This window comes from Rhinoderma darwinii, chromosome 1 (assembly GCF_050947455.1).
Source record: "Rhinoderma darwinii isolate aRhiDar2 chromosome 1, aRhiDar2.hap1, whole genome shotgun sequence".
In the NCBI taxonomy this organism is placed as follows: Eukaryota; Metazoa; Chordata; class Amphibia; order Anura; family Rhinodermatidae; genus Rhinoderma; species Rhinoderma darwinii.
The window spans coordinates 375,959,910-375,979,024 of NC_134687.1; the positions used below are offsets into that span (position 1 = coordinate 375,959,910).

The 19,115-nt window shown below is 38.8% G+C and overlaps 1 protein-coding gene across 1 annotated transcript in view; it reads right to left on the bottom strand.

Moving 5' to 3' along the window:
- Positions 1–335: 335 nt before the first annotated feature.
- Positions 336–19,115, bottom strand: part of ALDH1A1 (aldehyde dehydrogenase 1 family member A1) — a 68,044-nt gene continuing 49,264 nt past the window's right edge. The window contains exons 10-13 of the mRNA XM_075828119.1: positions 15,192–15,356; positions 13,780–13,937; positions 3,587–3,661; positions 336–788 (exon numbers count right to left, since the gene is read on the bottom strand). Of these exons, the coding sequence (XP_075684234.1) occupies positions 716–788; positions 3,587–3,661; positions 13,780–13,937; positions 15,192–15,356 (471 nt within the window). The 3' untranslated portion in view covers positions 336–715. The remainder of the gene's footprint in view (positions 789–3,586; positions 3,662–13,779; positions 13,938–15,191; positions 15,357–19,115) is intronic.

A 19,115-nucleotide genomic window follows, 5' to 3' on the forward strand; every position in this document is an offset into this window, starting at 1 on the left:
AACAGTTTTGCACGCAGACAAATAAACAGAACAATTGTTCCTCAAACCTAGCACTCAGCACCTCGGGAGTCTTACTACATTACTGGAACATTGGCAAAAAATATATTTTCCCACTGCAAGCAATCGGATATATCACTAATGCTGTCTAGTAAGTAGATTTTTCTGCTGGATATCATATATGACCCACTCAATGTACTCAAAGTAGCAATTATATTTAGTATTTGTCTGAGAAAGTATCCCTATGAGAGGAGTATTATTACATTTACAGACTATAATACCAATAAATAAATAAATAGGAAAACTCATGAAAATCTAAAAAAAACAACTTACTGGAATAAATCCAAAAAGACAAAAGCATTTGCTTTATTGGTGTTCAGAATCCAGTTGAGTTGTCAGTTACAACAGCAATTAATATTCTTGGCAAATATAAATCTTCCGCTTATATCTACTGGAGAAGTAAATTAATTTCCAAGACCTACAATTATCATTATATTATTATAGCAAGTTGATTTTTTACTGTACCATTTAACATAGAACAACACTTTCATTTCTAGGTAAAAGTAAACTACATGGAACATACGTACAACACGTGATGATTGTTTTTTGATTTTTTTTTCTTATTTAAATGGACAAGAAAGATCTGGCTTATAAGATGTTACTCCACATGAACATATTAATGATATTTTTAACTGTCGGGGAAAGGTACATCACATATTTAGGAGTTCTTCTGTGGGATCTTCATGGTAACTGTTTTTACTTCAGTGTAATCATGGAGGCCATATTCACCCCTAGGAAGAGATAACATTCACATTTATAACACAATACATTGATAACAAATGAAGCGGGAGATTTCAATGGCAGTATCAATATTTAAAATTTACATTTAAATGAATGTTTTTTTTATTTTAGTTCCGAATATATATGTTTACTGTACATTTCGGGTAAGAAATTTTTCAGCACATTCTTCATTAATATCAAGTGTATAAAATATATTTTTTAAGTGGCAAGTCTGCTTTTACGTGTAGAATTCAACGTCATTTTTCAATTGTTGGGCAAGCATTTGATTCCAGTAAAATGAATGGACTTTTTATATATATATATATATATATATATATATATATATATATATATATATATATATATATATATATATATATATATATATATATATGTATATATATCTATATATATATAGATATATATAGTGACCTAAAGATGCATTCACCACACACTAGTTTTGGTGCTTCTTGGTCGCTCCCATTTTATTGCATCAGCCACATGTTACAGCGCACATAATCTTAAACATTCTTGTCCACACAATGCAGTAAAGAATCATGTGGTTTGGAGGTAAAGTGGTTTTAGATTTTTTTTGCTGGGCTTTTTTTCAGACTATTGACCTTTAAAGGGGACAAAGGATGGAAGCAAATCTGCACATAAAAACAAGTATTTCCACGTTGTACATGGGGTACTGCGATCACAGCTGCAATAAGCTCAACATTGCAGAAACTGTGTGAACCAGATACCCACTTTAATTATAGCATTGGTGACTATTCTGCCACTAGTGCCCAATCTGACATTTGTATTATCACCATATCGAATGTATTTATCCTTCAAAATCAATGAAAGATAATAATGGTTGTAGAGATTGACCTTGTTGTGTTTAATGCTAATTCTAGCTCTGGCCTAAGGTAAAGATGAAAATTATACCGTATTGACTGGATGTTCAAAATACCATATACTATTTTTTGAATCAAAACATAAACGACGACTAAAGTGCATTGGAATATGTTGGTTCTATATAAAGATTATTACTATTATTATTATTATTATTATTATTATTATTAATAAAGCATATTCACCATATACACTTAATCTATAAAAAAAAAGTAAAATTGTGCCTTTGTAAATACAAAGTTACTTAACTATTTATGTACATTGTATCTACATGTAAAATGGACTAAACTATAAAATAGTTTTCAAATATAAGCAGATGCTTAAATGGTATAGCAACATTTTAATAACTAAGACTTTACCTACAAGTATGCTAATTTGTTTATAAATGACCTTGTAGAGGGTTTACGGAGTATAATTTCAGTATTTTCAGATGATACTAAGCTCTGTAAAGTAATCAACACAGAGGAGGATAATGTAATACTACAGAGGGATTTGGGGAAGCTGGAGGTTTGGGCAGAGAAATGGCAGATTAAGTTTAATGTGGATAAATGTAAGGTTATGCACTTGGGCCGAGGAAACAAATTTTACAATTATGTATTAAATAGCCAAACACTGAGTAAGGCCTCATGCACACAAATGTATTTTTTTCCTCTCGTAAATACTGGCGTAAATACAGGTCCTTTGTCACATGTATTCGACCCGTATTCCACCCGTATTTACGGACCCGTTTTCTCTGTACTAATTAGCAGCCCCTTCTCTCTATCACTGATGGATAGAGAGAAGTGCAGCCCTTTCGGGCAGAGTTTCCGCAGCGATTGAAAGTAAAAGAAGTTCATAAGTACCGTTGTCTTGTTGACGCGTCCCTATTTTGACTTCCAGTCCGACCTCCCTGTATGACGCGGCAGTCCATGTGACCGTTGCAGCCTGTGATTGGCCTGTGATTTGCTGCAGCGGTCACATGGGATGAAACGTCATTTCGGGAGGCCGGACTGGAGGAAGAAGCAGGGAGTCCTGGGTAAGTTAACTTTTAATACTATTAACTCCACCTGTAGTCACTGTACCGGGTGCTGAAAGAGTTACTGCCAATCAGTTAACTCTTTCAGCACCCTGGACAGTGACTATCCCCTGACGTCGCCTAGCAACGCTCCCGTAATTACGGGTGCACACACATAGCCACCCGTAATTACGGGAGCCCCATAGACTTCTATGGGCCTGCCCGTGCCGTAATTACGGCCTCAAATAGGACATGTTTCATATTTTTCAACGCCTTGGGCACCTTCTCGTAAGCAAACAGGAAGGTACCCGTGGCCAATAGAAGTCTATGGGCCTGTAATTACGGACCATAATTACGGGCGTTTTTACGTTTGTGTGCATGGGGCCTGAGACTATGGAATTTTCTGCCACAGTATGGTGTGATGGTTGATTCATTGATCATGTTCAAGAAGGGCCTGAATGCATTCTTGAAAAATATAATATTACAATTTCTGGGTACTAGATTCTTTCTGGAGATTAGATATTGATCCAGGAATTTATTATTAAAGAACATTTTTGGTATCGGGATGGAACTTATTTCCCTAATATGGGGCGACTGGCTTCCACCTTTATAGGTTTTTTTTTTGCCTTCTACTGGATTTACACGGCGGGATTATAGGTTAGGCTTAATGGACCTGTATCTTCCTTACCAACTATGTAACTATGAAATATGGGATAAATAGCTGCTGGGTTCTGTAGTCTATATAAGGACAAGTGATCTTTAGCATCATTATCATAGTGCTCGTTTGTGTCTATTATTACATTTTAAAAATCTCACAATAGATTTTGTATTATTATTCTAATACTATTATTATTTAGAATGTTAGCAACAAAAATTAATTCACTCAGTCTATTTATAAACCAGCATTTAATGACTTACATTTCACGTCCATTTCCTGACATCTTAAACCCTCCAAATGGGCACTGAGGGGACATTGCACTATAGCAATTTATCCTGTAAAATAAAATGATATATATAAAAAAAATATTAGAGTTACCATAATTTTCTTATAAAATTTTATGTAGTTTTGATACTATAAAATGCCAGATAATCATTCAGGTCACAATTACCTTTTACCACATCAATGAACAGCGCCTATACATGCACCAACTGTGAATGTTGACTTTGTTCATTATAGCGGGATTGCAGTGCTGCTGTTTAGAGAGGTCTCTGAGAAAGCAATAATATGGCTCCAATAGCAAAGCACGAAACATCCTCTAAAGTCTTTATATACTCTCTATTAGAAAGACTGTCTGCCAACTTTTTTTGCATATAAGGGTATGCCAAGCCAATAGAGGGAGGTTCTCCACTAATCACTCAACTCTTTAAGACAGAGCCAAGATCCATTTTTCGCGTGCCACTTTGTTCTGAAAGACCATTGTTGTACAGAGAAATAAATGGCTACCCATTGATTTTATTGGGCACCATACAATGCTTTGGTATTCTTGTAGGGCTATTTTCCACAAGTGGTTAATTTGAGCACACATGATACAAGTTTACATGAGTACAGTTAGTCTATAAAAATATCTTTAAATATGCTAGCCTTGGTTCAGTTATCTGATATTGCCAACTTTCAAATCCTCTTCTCTGAAGTTCTGCCACACTGCTTTATATGAAAGCCATGAATTGTCAAGAGATAAAAACATTATCTCTTTGTCCATGTTGTAAAGAATATATTTTCTCTTCTGCGAACATGAAACTCATTTATTAAAACAGATATTTTAATAACGTTTCTTTTCTAAATTGTTATTCTGCATTTGATAAAGGTTTGGAATGGACATCAAAGAACATATTAAGAAATAGGAAAGACTAGACTGGTACATGATCCTTCCTATAAGACGCACATGAATAGTCTACACATTGATAGATCTAACCTTTCCATCACTCATTGCCGCACAACTGAAGACAAAACCTCCGAATGGAGAAAAATTTAACTTTAGAATTCTATTGTTAAATTACAATTTCCAACCCTAAATGTGACAAATGAAAATGTAAGACTTCATAATTCTATGTAAATACCTTGGTACGGAAGATATACTAAGCTGTAAAATAAAAACTGGTATTTGCAGTTCTTTTGCCACCAGGTACGTAAGTATCTCGGTTTAAAAATCTAGAACTGCACTGTAATGTCAGGATAGGGAGATAGACAGGTGAGCCCTAATCTACACGCCACTCAGTCCCTGCCTACTTGCACAGCCCGTCCTAGGCGACGGCGTACAACTGGGCGACGGTCCCTACGCTCAATATATGCACGACAGACAAACAAGACAAGGGTACACAAAAGCAAGGGAAGTGTGGCAGTTGCCCACGGCAACACCGTGAGCAACAGAGTAGTGGACGAGCCGAGTAAAACCAGGAGTGTACGTGGTAACAAATGCAGAGCAGGAGAATAGTCAGTCAAGCCAGGGTCAAAATGAAGCAGAGGTCAATGGTAACAGCAGAGCCAGGAAACAAGAGAATCACAGGCAAAGGACAAGCAGCAAATGAAGGTATAAGTAGACCAAGGGCGGGAGCTAGAACCGTCTGGCCAGGCTGCGATAGGCTCTCCCACTCCTCAGCCTACTAGCCTGAGTGGTAGCAGATCGAGTCACTCTAGCAGACCTAGGAACAGATGCAGGCTGATTAACCACAGGCGTCGACACAGAAGGTGTGTCAGGCAAATCCTTTACATGCACATACTTGGATTTGTACAGTGAACCTCAAAGCCTAACCAACTGGTGGGGACTAGTAAATCTCGAAGTTAGGTCACCGGGCTGTTTTCACATTTACACAGAAGTTAAAAATTGCCTCCTTATAGGTGTGTGTTTTAATGTAAAGGGAGAGGATCAGCATGCCATGTAAGAACAAAGCATAAAATGCATGGCAGTAAAGTAAATGCAATACGTAACTGGCTGCTATCTTTATTAGGGACACATCGAGGCATCTCAAAAAGGGGCATGCAAAAAGTTTGCCATAATGTCCTCCATGTGCCACATGTACCTGTCCCTGGCCCCTGGTAGATCACCTAACTTAGGCTCCAGAATCATATACTAAAAAAAGACTGGCCTAACCAGTGCAATGGCCTTTGGATGTATGACACAAATAGTTGTGGTGACCAGATGCCAAGCTTAAAGTGAATGACCACCTTTATACAATGTTGTTAATGTCATTTTAGATTCAAAGTTCTATGGTGATTAATTTCCTAACAAATTAGTAGTTGGAGCTTCAATTTTCTGATTCAGAGCTCCCAATCCCCTGCGCAGATATACATTTAAAACATAAAATTTTGTTTGCTTACATTGGTTACTAAGGGGGAATTAGGAGCTAACTACATGCTGTGCTATTATTAAAAGGGTTGTCTTATTAATCATTTTCATACCAAAAGTCCTGAAATTATAGTGATACCTATTTTTAAAGTAATTTGCCATGTATTAGCATAAAAAAAAAATATGATCTCTTTCATAATTTTTCTTCCCTGTGTCTCCCTTGGTGCTGCTGCTAATCTGTACTGCTGGGGGAGGAAAACTGAGCAGAATCAGCCTCCTTCCCACTCTGTCAGCTGACAATATAGTCCCTTCTTAGGGCCCTTATACAATGGCCAATTATCGGGCAAACCAGCTTTCACAGCGTTCACTGTCCAATCCAGCTTTACAATCCTAACAAGCGGAGAAGAAGGAGTCTCCGCAGCTATACTGCCATAGGCTCTGCTCTGTCCCTAACAAGCAGGGCAGAAAATAATTTATTTTGGCTGCTCTGCAGTGAACAGAGGATCAATATGCAGAGTCATGGATGTGGGGAGAGTATGCGTGTCCACCAGCACTCAGCTCATTATGTGAACATGGACATTGCTATGCATTTTGAACACCAGGTAGTGCCATACTATAAGTATAAGTAAATGTCATAAAACTGCACTGGATTGTTTTTGTTTTTTTAATAGATTTAAATACAATATTTGTTGATAATTTTATTGCTTTATTAAAAAAAACAGCAATATTCTTTGTGGGATAAACCCTTAGGCCCCATGCACACGACCGTATATTTCATCCGTCCGTAAATACTGTCCGTAAATATGGATCTGTAGTCATCCGTAAATCATCGCCATATGCGGAAGGGTGTCCAGAATTACGGTCCATAATGCATCCGTATTTACGGATCCACAAAAAAACAGGAAGGAAGCTAGGCTAATCCCCTGGTGTCGCATAGAAAGGCTTCCGTAATTACAGATTCACATCCGTAGTCGTCCGTAATTACGGAAGCTCCCATAGACTTCTATGGGGAGTCGGTGCCGTAATTACGGACGAAAAAGGACATGTTCTATCATTTCTACGGCATGTACACCCATCCGTAAAATTACGAAAAAGTGTCCGTAGCCCATAGAAATTAATGGATTCATAATTACAGTCCGTAATTACGGATTAAAAATACGGTCGTGTGCATAAGGCCTTAACCTGTTGCCGACACATTACGTCTATGCCCAATGGACCATAAATAAAAAGTGAACACCACTAGAATGAAAAAAGGGGTAAAATACAATCATCACGAGACAAAATCGTATACAAAAAAGCGACAACTCAAGAAAAGAGAGCACACCCACAAGAATATCTAAAAAAACACAATGGCTTTATTATATAACACAAAAAATATATGTACGTACATGTACAGATGTAGCCATTTTTATCTTGACTTTAAACGCATTAAATACACTGTGTCAAGAAACTTTAACTTGACTTTTTCAATGGCCTTTGTTGTGTGATATCACGCTGCAGCAAGTTATCAGAGTCAAGATAAACTTGGCTACAGTTGTACACCCACAAAGCACACATACAAGGATAAAAACACAATTAAAATGAACGGTACTCAGAGGGGGTCATTAACAATAATGTGACCCTCTAGTGATGAGCACCATTATAAGTTATGAGCACTGGATGTCATTGCACAGTATGCAGTGTATGGAGCCTGGAAGCAGTTGGCTCCGTACATTGCATAGCGGCCGTGCTGCAGAACTGCAGCTCTGTTCCTATTCACTTGAATAGGAGCAGAGCTGCAGCTCGGCCGTTATTGCATAACTGGAGCCATCTGCTTCCGGCATGGACGTCCGATGCCCGGAGGCAGCCGGAGCGGCTGATCGGTGCGGGGTACGGGTGTCAGAACCCCACAGATCATATACTGATGACCTATCCGGTAGATAGATCTTCAGTTATCTAGTTGTCCGGTAGTGGACAACCCCTTTAGGGGTAAAGTTCAATGTATAATAGTGTGCAGTAAGCCCATAAGTACCCTCTAGTGGTGACTGCATGAATGCACAATTCTATACTTTAAATCTACTGTATGTTTAGGCAGGAGATTTGGTGCTCTATGTAAGAAAAGCAGCTCTCTCACGACATAGATTTATTATTAAATTAATCAGCACAGAATTTTGAACCTATTTAGATTTAAAAAATAAATAAATGGTGAACTCACTTTAAACAAAATACCAACGTCAATAAAACGCCAATAAAAAAAATTGAAGTTTGGTTTAAAGGGGTATTCCCATCTCAGCAATGACATTTCTTATAGTCCCTAATGCAAAATGAAGAAAATATGCAAATACCTTCATTGTTTTTCTGCAGCGTTCTCAGAATATTCTTCCCTGGTCCCTTATGTTGTATATTTCAGGTTTCCATTGGAAACAGCCACTGCCACAGTCCTGCAGTGGTGGCCGCATTTGCGCAGGGGCATCTGAACATATCCCTCTGAGCCTGGCCAGGTTCTCGGGAGCATGCTTATTTTGAGCATGCTCAGTACCTTCTGAGCTGGCTGTCTTTCTGCATCACTCTAGAGTTGAAAAAGACGGCTCTGGCACACGCTCACTAGTGTTTGAGCCACGCTCTACTCAGCAGATACCTTTAACCCAGAGTAAAGCAGAACCTTTAAAAGGACTATCACAGTGTGCTTGTTATCTCTACATGTAAATAGAGAGATTTCAGTGTGTACTTTGCGGCACGCTGTTTCATTGGCATCATTCCCCTACTATGATAAACTGTGCGGTACAGTTACGGGGACAGCAGCCAGCAGTGTTACACTAGGTGAATGTGAACAATGAAACATAGCATCGCTCTGTGTGTCAAACTCTCCCGATTCTGGAGTCAGCAGTACATTTCATCACGAAAGCCTTGGAGACACAGAGCGGTGCTAAGTTTCATTGTTCGCCTTCACCTATTATGTAACACCGTTGGCTCATGCAGTATGAAATATATATATACGGTAACACAGGACTAGAAATGTAAGGAAGGAAAGGTAAGGAGGGGTAAACAGCAACCTCTCCTACCATTTACTTATGTAGCAGATAGTGTGTGGTACTAGTGTTTGTCTATAGACAAGTAGAAAAAAACAAAAAACACCCGGCGCACATCGTGCATCATCTCTTGTTTAAAGTGACAAAGGGTCAGGCGTAGGCGGTTGTGCTTACCTTGTGGTGCTGTGCTAGGAGCACAACACCCAGAAGTGCCTGTATGGTCTCAAAGGACTGCAGCTGGTAAATCCGTGGAGGGTCTGTTAGGGCTCCCTCAGTAGATCGAGATAAATGGAGAAAAAAGTGGATAAAATTCTCCAGCGCTGTCCAAATGTTGTGGAATTGAAGGATTCAATCCAAGGCAAGAAGTTTAAATAAGATATATGCTTAATGGATAAGAATGCTACGCGTTACAAGATTGGACCGATCTCTTCATCAGGCAAAGAAACTTACAACTGTATGTTTCTTTGCCTGATGAAGAGATCGGTCCGATCTCGTAACGCGCAGCATTCTTATCCATTAAACATATATCTTATTTAAACTTCTTGCCTTGGATTGAATCCTTCAATTCCACAACATTTGGACAGCGCTGGAGAATTTGATCCACTTTTTTCTCCATTTATCTCGTACTAGTGATTGTGTCTTTTTCACCCACAGCAAAGGGGCAGCCAGTCAGAAGAGCCTGAAGATCACGCCAGTGTGTACCGCAGCACAGAAAGCCTGATAACAGTGAGTATGGCTGAGCTTCGGCGCTGTACATCCATGTCTTTTTATTAAACATAGAGGAGGATGGACCGTGGCTACTGGTGCTGGCCATCGAGTTAGAGAGAATTGGAATCTACCGAGCGTTGGAGGAGGGCGGCAGCAGAAGCAGACATAAAATGAATCCCCCCAAAGTAAAATTTCTGGGTGTGCGCATGATGCACACTATGGATGTAGCTACGTTGATCTTAACTTGCTGCAGCTTGATATCCCACAACAAAAGCCATTGAAAAAGTCAAGTTAAAGTTTCTTGACACTGGGTATTTAATGCGATAAAAGTCAAGATAGAGATGACTACATCTGGACATCCTGCTTCATTGCCATCTCAGTTACTAAAGTGTCCATATAGTAACATTAGATACTATATTTAATAAACTACCAATTTTATTATATAGAGGCATTATATAAGGCGAAGTTGAAATTTTATACAGGTGCCTGCGACCTATCATTACAGCTACTTGCTGCCTGCCGCTATGTGAGTAAGCCATGCTGTGCGGGCATCATATCTCCATCACCCGCCCACATCCTGCAGAGTGTGTCCGCACCAGCACAGCGGAGACAGCAGGAAGACAAGAATCCCAAAGTGTCTAACAGTGACTACAGCGACCCCACCAATGACCCCCCATAGAACTATAGCTAGAACTAGAACTTCAACCAAGCACCCGGTATGAGAAAGACTCTCCAACTACAACGCCCAGCAAATTCAGATAGCTGCAAACTTTCTGTGCATGCTAGGAATCGTAGTTTTGAACACTACAACACCCAGCATGTCCTGAAGATCTATAGCTCCCAGGATATGCTGGGAGTTGTAGTTTACCAACAACTGAACAGGTAACCACTTTAGCCGCTGGCGCCATAAAAAGGTGTACTGATGAGTCATGAGGGCATGCTGGTATTGTACTTTTCCTAAAAGTTTGTGAGCCACATTGTATGCCACTAGGAAGCCTAGTTCACTTTTTTACTGTGTTAGCCACAACTCCCAGCATACCCTAAGAGCTGCATACCTTTAGGCCATTCTAGGAGTTGCAAATCTCCTAAAAGTTTGTGATCTACAAGTATATTGTGGACACAGATACAATTGAATCCAGGATGGAGCCTGGTTGCCACCCCGTTTCTCCCTGGTTCTGTGTATAAGCTGTTTGATACCAGAATCAATTTCACTGGTGATCCCTAGGCACCCCTGTCCAACACTGATAAAAAAAAAAAAAATTACATCACTTTACATTTACTGTGTAGGCAAACAATTGAAATTGCGAGATGAGAATAACCCTTTAAGTTTGCCTCAAATGACAGTAAAAGGTCATATAAAATGCTAGCTTAATACGCATTCTCAAACCAGAGCGCAGTCAGGACACTCAGGAAATCTCCATAATGAAATTAGATGGGTGTGCAAGAACCAAATAAGAGGGAATGAATGACATTGGGGGCTGTCATAAGGTTGGTTTTATATGAAAGAGTATAATTGGCTGATATCACTGTACTTCAATGAAGGCTGGAGATTGCGGAAAGACCTATTGATATCAATGGTTAACAAATATATCTGCTTGCAGCTTCAGTCAACTCATGGCTCTGGGAAAATATGTGACCTTCTAACATCACTATCAAGCAAACAATTCAGGTTCGATAATAGTCAAATAAAACTAAAGGCAACAATTTCATAAACTATTTAAACTTGATTATAGTTTTTTTCCAACTAGAAAAAAGGAAAATGTTTCGGTGTAGCCATTCCAAAAGTACATCATTTCTTATTTAACACTGGATTTTATGACAAGCCCCAGTAATAAACATGATGGTTAATTGTGAGCTATGTATGTACAAATGTGTCCACCCTTACCTTTGCTTGAATTAGGTTTAGGACCAACTTCTCATGAAACCACTTTAATCTAAGGCTGGATTCACACGAGCATGTTCGGTCCGTAAAGGACGGAACGTATTTCGGCCGCAAGTCCCGGACCGAACACACATTGCAGGGAGCCGGGCTCCTAGCATCATAGTTATGTATGATGCTAGGAATCACTGCCTCTCCGTGGAACTACTGTCCCGTACTGAAAACATGATTACAGTACGGGACAGTTGTCCCGCAGCGGGGAAGGGACTCCTAGCGTCATACATAACTATGATGCTAGGAGCCTGGCTCCCTGCAGTGTGTTCGGTCCGGGACTTGCGGCCAAAATACGTTCCGTCCTTTACGGACCGAACATGCTCATCTGAATCCAGCCTAATATTGCAACATGCTAGCAAAACCCTTAACAAGCTGCATTTCACATCACAACCACTGGGTGGTCACACATAGACACATCTCGTGACAGAGTATCGCAAAATCATGTTTATTTTTAAAGCTACTCATCTCTCCTCACACATCTCAGGATATGTTTAGATATGAGGCAAGGTAAGGAAGGACACAGCTGTATTGTAATGCACATTAAATGAAAAATTATCTCTGCATTTAGAATCACAAGGTGCTCCAGATCATGCAGACTGGCAAACCTTTATTGCAGTTTCTAAACACATGACCGGGAAAATGCTAAGATGTGTACAGATGTAGAAACATGTAAAAGGATGTCTTCCTTTCCCTCAGAAGAAACCCACTCGGGAAAAAGAAGTCTCAATACATCACCTACTGCAAATCGTTTTGTGTATGAGTTTTGGTACCATGTAAGGGTAATTTGAAAAAAATAAAAAAATCATATATACATGGATGTACAGTTCAGTAAAAAGAAAAATCATCAGGTTTGTCCGACATTACTCTAATATGCATGGCCAGCTTAACAAAGTAAAGAACTGCATGCCAACCAGTGCACCAGCTAGAGGGCAGAGCCCAGGATATCAAACAAGAAAGGGAGCAAGCCTTACTGGCCTGGACAAGGGGGTTGGAGCAGCATGAACCAGCACCAGGAGTGCGATCCCTTTTTAATTTTTTGGTATGAAGTTCTCTTTTTTGTGTACACCCCTGTTGTCTATAGTACATGTCCATTATCATGATCTGCTATCACTGTACACAAATGAAGGTTGGATATTGAATAAAAAAAATAAGATATCAGTTCAGACATCAAAGTTCAGATCTGTAGACAGTTTCTAACTTATCAACTCTTATGCGTCAGGGAAAATATGTGCCCTGCTAATAAACCATTAAATAAACAATTTGGGTTCATTTTGGTTCCCACTGCTCAATGCCACATGAAACTAAAGATAAGAAATTTGTAAACACAACTTCTATTGTGTAGTTAGAACATTACAGAGTAGGCAATGCTTTACTTTACTGTTATCAAGAACGTCTCTTTTTACACTGTATTTGGATACAAGTCTTAGTACTACAAAAAATGGTTAATGATACATATACAGAAGACAGACATTAAATTAGATTGCATCCTCCACCAAAAATCGAATGGCTACGAGAAGTTTTACAGTAGTAGCACCTCTGCACAGAGACTATGTGTAAGAACACTGCAAGAGATATAGTAAACCAAGTATAGTATGTCATATTTAGATATAGGTACATTGTAATACTAAGACTAAAAAATTATTTTATGATAAATGCAAGGTTTTTGTGTATGTTTTCATTAAATTGTGTGTGCCCATTTTCCATGTCACAGTGACTTCCTTTATTAAGACATACTAGGATTAAGATTAATAGCACTAATAATACTCATATTCTATTAGCTGTATGAACTAGGTAATAAGTAAATCAGTTAAACCATCACTAAAATTAACACACAGAATAGTGTTTTAATGGTAGTGTGAACAGGGCCTAAACGGTCACAACAGGTTAATGTGAGTTATTTACTCCTATACTTTTGTCTTATTTAAATAGCAGGGCAACACGTTAGCTATTGTGATCCTCCATTTTTATCCTATTCCAACTGTGTACCATGTTGCTGGAAAGATCTTCCTACAATGAGTCTCCCGGATTTTTACTTGACCTGAATACTATGCATACACTTCCAAAATTGCTATCCTATGCAAATACAAATGTAGGTATATTCAGTATCTTAGTGTTCTACCTTTTTCCAGTCATTGATAATTGTACCTTGATCTCTTACATGCAAAATGTATTACTTACCAGACAGTTCCTGCTTGAAGAGCGGCAGAAACGGTCATTGCTTTGTCAAGATCTTTGGTGAAAACTCCAGCAGCCAATCCATATGTGGTGTTGTTTGCCCTCTTAATGACTTCATCGATAGTTTTAAACTTCATAACTTGCTGAACAGGCCCAAATATCTATTGACAAAAAAATACATAATATAAATATATCACTTTCTGTAACTTCCGTTCACTTAATAGAGATCAACTGTGTGTGTGCAGCCTGGATCAATGGTGGTCCCAGCAGCAGAACCCCGCAGATTTGTGTCCTATTGATTTGTCATAAAACATTTCATGGGAAAGCTACTTCAACTGTGATAACAATGGTTACTACCAGTTCTTTTCTTTGTTCATTGATGCTTCCCTATAAAACAGATCCATGTGTACTGTTCATGTTTATCCCATCTGCAAGGATCTTTATCCTTATTATCTCATTAACCATGATACTGCAATATCTATAAATCAAGTTATTGTTTATAAAGCCTATAGGTCTGCATTTTACATTTTTTTTATCCTGATCTTGAACTTCAGGATATATTCCTTTTTTTTTTTAGAATTGACTCATATAGACACTCCATTGTAAATAGAAGCTGGTCTGGCAATCAGCTGGTCGCCACAGTTCTGGCTTCTCTATCCCGTGAAGCAGGATTTGGCCATTTAATTGGCTTCTGTAGGGAAAATGTAGTATTAAATGGCAGCCATTCCCCTCTTTGTTAGCTGCTCTCCAGTCTCTCTCATAGAGGGGAGACTTTCCTCCATCATGTCCATATACCCTAATAGGGCATATGGAAAGCGTTTGTCTTAGGCCCTGTTCACATCAGCGTCAAGCTTCCATTCATGAGTTCAGTTCAAACTTTCCGTCAGAGGAACTCCAAACTGAAACCATAACTTCCGTTTGCATTACCATTGATTTCAATGGTAATTCTTCCGTTGCAGTTCGTTTCCATTTGTTTCTTGTTCTGTAAGGTTTCCGTTTTTTCACAGAAACAATAACGTAGTTGACTACGCTATTGTTTTCGTGAAAACAATGGAAACCTTACAGAACGGAAACCAATTGAAACGGAAGAATTACCATTGAAATAAATTGTAATTCAAATGGAAGTTATGGTTTTCGTTTGGCTTTTCATTCATCGGTTCCTCCGATGTAAAGGATCGAACAGAACATATGAACGAAAGTCCAACACTAATGTGAACACACCCTTACTGAGACAACCTCTTTAAAAACCATCATGTTCTTTAGCACAGATGAAAACACTTTTTTTTAGGAGGAGCCTCCACCATTCTGAAATGATATAACAAGACAATAAATTGTGGAAGGAGAAACGAGGCTCAGCATTTGAAAAACTTTTAGAAAGAAAGAGAAGATTCACCCTTATTTACTGAGATACATACCTCTTCTTTGGCAATGCGCATCTCATCCTTAACATCTGAGAAGACAGTAGGCTCGATGTAGAACCCTTTATTGCCCCATGGGCAACCCCCACATTCCAATTTAGCTCCATCCTTCTTTCCACTTTCAATTAACTCAAGAATTCGGTCATATTGCTCCTTGTCAATCTAAAATGTAGAATTATGAAGAACGCCTATTATTTTTACAAAACATTTTCATTGTGACAAAGTATTAGAATCTGAGAAAGTGATCACAATGTAGCATACAAAGGATTTCATAGGTTTGAAAATGTTTTTTTGCTAGAAGCAGCAATAATATAATACTCCCACATGCCTTTATTGTTTAATTGATCTGGATTTTTGAGAAGTGTTTTGACGTTTATGTAAATTTCATAAAAGTATTATTGATAACACCTAACATTTAGTGGAGGACAATAAAAAGCTGAAACACAGTTTAACCAGTATCGTGGACTGGACCAAATTTGTGACAAGGCCAATAAAAGGCTCTTTACACAGGATCACTTTTCAAACTGCAGACAAACTATTGATGGTCTGAAAAGTTATGTAGAAAGGATCTGATGGTAATTTCCATGAGAAAGATCCTCCTAAACGCTCTCTAGGGTTTCTTTTAACCATGGTTACAGGGGTGTAGCTATAGCGGTGCAGAAGAAGCAGTCACCCCTACCAGTATTCAAGATGGCACATGGTTTGTGGGTGACCCCGTTACAGATTTTGCAATGGCGTCCAGATACTTTACGATACGCCACTGCATGGTTGTTAAAACATTTTGGGCCACTGGTAAGGATTACAGGTACAACAATAAGATGTCCTTTTATAGACTACTTGAACATGTTGGAGTATATAATTCTTAGGCAGTTACCTTCCATTACAAAGAAGATTTCTAGGCTTAATAAAAATTTAACTTTGAGCTCACCTTTTAATCCTCTGCCTTCCATACTATAGTATTTTGGAAGTAACTCTTGCTAAATAGTATTATTATTATTTCCATCAATAAAAATACTTACATATATGTTTATACTTGCATGCACATTATATACACTAGCAACAATTTAAAGTAATATATTTTAATGTATTATCAATAAATTGTATTAACATCAGGATTTCTGGTCATGACATTCACTCTATAATCACACAACACCTATGGTGAGTACATTAATTCCACTTTATCACAATAGTTAACAGAGCATATCATTATTTTTCATCACAATCTCAGGTTTCTTTTTTTTTTTCTTTTTTTAACTTGTTTATCCTGTAACTTGAGCCAAATTCCATAATGCAGAATCGAGACCCAAGATAATGAGAATGGCTATAAAAGATTTACGCTTGACTGAAATACAAGTGAAATTACTCCCTTGAAGAAATTGGTAGGCCTTGTGCTTTTCTTCTACCGTTTATGTCATGCATAGTGAATTCCTCCCAGGCTTTATCAGGATGTGTGTTGTCTAATTGTATCTACACAATGTAATTAATGACAAGGTAATACAACACTATGTTCTATTGCATTTTAATTCACAGCAGAATGTTAGAAAGAAAATATGAGCGGTATAATGTTTCATTTCAAGAAGGATTTATCAGTAAAATATTTCAAATATGATGTTATTTAGTTCTTCCTCACACAAAAAGCACTCTGCCATACAAGAGAGCATTCAATAGCTGAACTAGTAAGGATACCCGTGTTCAGAGATACAGAGCCCCTGTATTGAACCCCGAGTGGGGTCTCAGAATTAGTTTTGAATGTTTCCTGCAGAAGAAAGTAAATTTAACAAATAGGGCCACAAAATGTATAGACAATCTCTGATCAACAGATATTCTGGAATTTGATGCCCTAATGACAGCTTTAGCTCTAATTTGGGAGCACATGATATACATTAAAGAACACGTCCTAGTCAGCTGATTGGCCAAAAAGAATCATTTAAACATGTGACCAGGGGCGTCGCTAGGGTCTTAAAAGATCAGGGGCCCAAGCCCCGAGACATATATTTACCCCCCCCCCCTATTTATTTGTATTTTATTTTACATATATATCGGAGGTAGCATATCTATAAGACTAAGGCTCCTATAGCTACACCGCTGGATAGAATTGGATACATTGTCTCAGCAGACAGTATCATACATGATAGGCTTAGATACATGGCCCCAGCAGACAGTATCATACATGATAGGCTTAGATACATGGCCCCAGCAGACAGTATCACACATGATAGGCTTAGATACATGGCCCAGCAGACAGTATCACGCATGATAGACTTAGACACAGTGCCCCAGCAGTCAGTATCACACATGATAGACTTAGTACAAGGATAGTTACTGCTGGGGCCCTGTATCTAACATATGTCCACCCCCCAAAAAAATATGTGTACGTGTATGTATATGTGTGCATATGTATGTGTGTGTAAATATAAATAGATGAGACAGCATATCTGTTGCACTCTGACCTTATAGCTATGGATAGGATTAGATACAGCGGCTCAGCAGACAGTATCACACATGATTGGATTAGATATAGGGCCCAGCTCGCTGACATTGCGGCTCTAGTGCTGGACCCAGGAAAGGTAAGATAATAATTGTTTTGCTTTTTTATGTGTTACAATTTTTTTTTGTGTTTGTGTTTTTTTACAGGTTCGTTCATTGGACTACGTCGGATTCCAGGACTACTTCGATTGCGGCTTTTTTTATTCTCAATAAAATGTTTAATGAGGGTTGTGTGGGTTTTTTTATTTCAATAAAATATATTTTTTTATGTACTTGTATTTTAAAAAAAACGTTATTACTACTGCCTTATTAATAGCTGTGGGCTTATTGACAACGTCCATTACTAAGGCGGGGCTTAGTGTTAGCCAGTGCAGAGGCTAACACTAACCCCCATTATTACCCAGGTACCCACTGCTACCAGGGGTGCCGGGAAGAGCTGGTTACAATCCAGTACCCGATCATCTGTAGTGATGGCCGGTAAATGGGGCGGCCGCAGGCTAGTGTTATTAGGCTGGGAATGGCCAAAAACAGTGGCCCTTCCCACCCTGGTAATGCTAGGTTGCTGCTGTTATGTTGTATCTGGCTGGTTATGAAAAATGGGGGGGGGGGGATGTCGTTTTTTCCAATAATTTATTTAAAGAACCAGCCAGAGACAACAAAGCAGCAGCAGCCTAGCATTACCAGGGTGGGAAGGGCCACTGTTATTGACCTTTCCCAGCCTAATAATACTAGCCTGTGGACACCCCAGTGCCCGAACATTGCTACAGATGGTTAGGTACTGGATCGTACCCGGCTCTTCCCAGTACCCCAGGTGGCGGTAGTAATAAAGTTTAAAAGAAAATACAAATACACAGATAAAATATTTTATTAAAATAAACCCCCCCCCCCCCCCACAATCCTCATTAACTATTTTATTGAAAATTTAAAAAGCTGTCATCGAAGTAGTCCTCGAATCCGACGTAGTCCAACGACCGAAACTGTAAAAAAACACAAACACAAAAAAAAACATTAATAACACATGTGGTAAGCTTAGATACAGGGCCCATATGTGATACTGTCTGTTGTACCATGTATCTAAACCTACCACAAGGTAGGCTTAGATACAGGGCCCCAAAATACAGTAATCTTATAATGTATAAGATTACTGTCTGCTGGGGCCCTGTATCTAAGCCTACTATGTGGTAAGCTTAGATACATGGCCCATCAGACAGTATCAGACATGGGCCATGTATGTAAGAATCCCATGTGGTAGGCTTAGATTCAGGGTCCATGTGTGACACGGTCTGTTAGACCCTGTATCTAAGCTTACCACAAGGTAGGCTTAGATACAGGACCACAGCAGACAGTAATCTTATACTGTATAAGATTACTGTCTGCTCGGGCCCTGTATCTAAGACTAAAGCGTGGAAGGCAGCTCATCAATTAGTTGTAAAA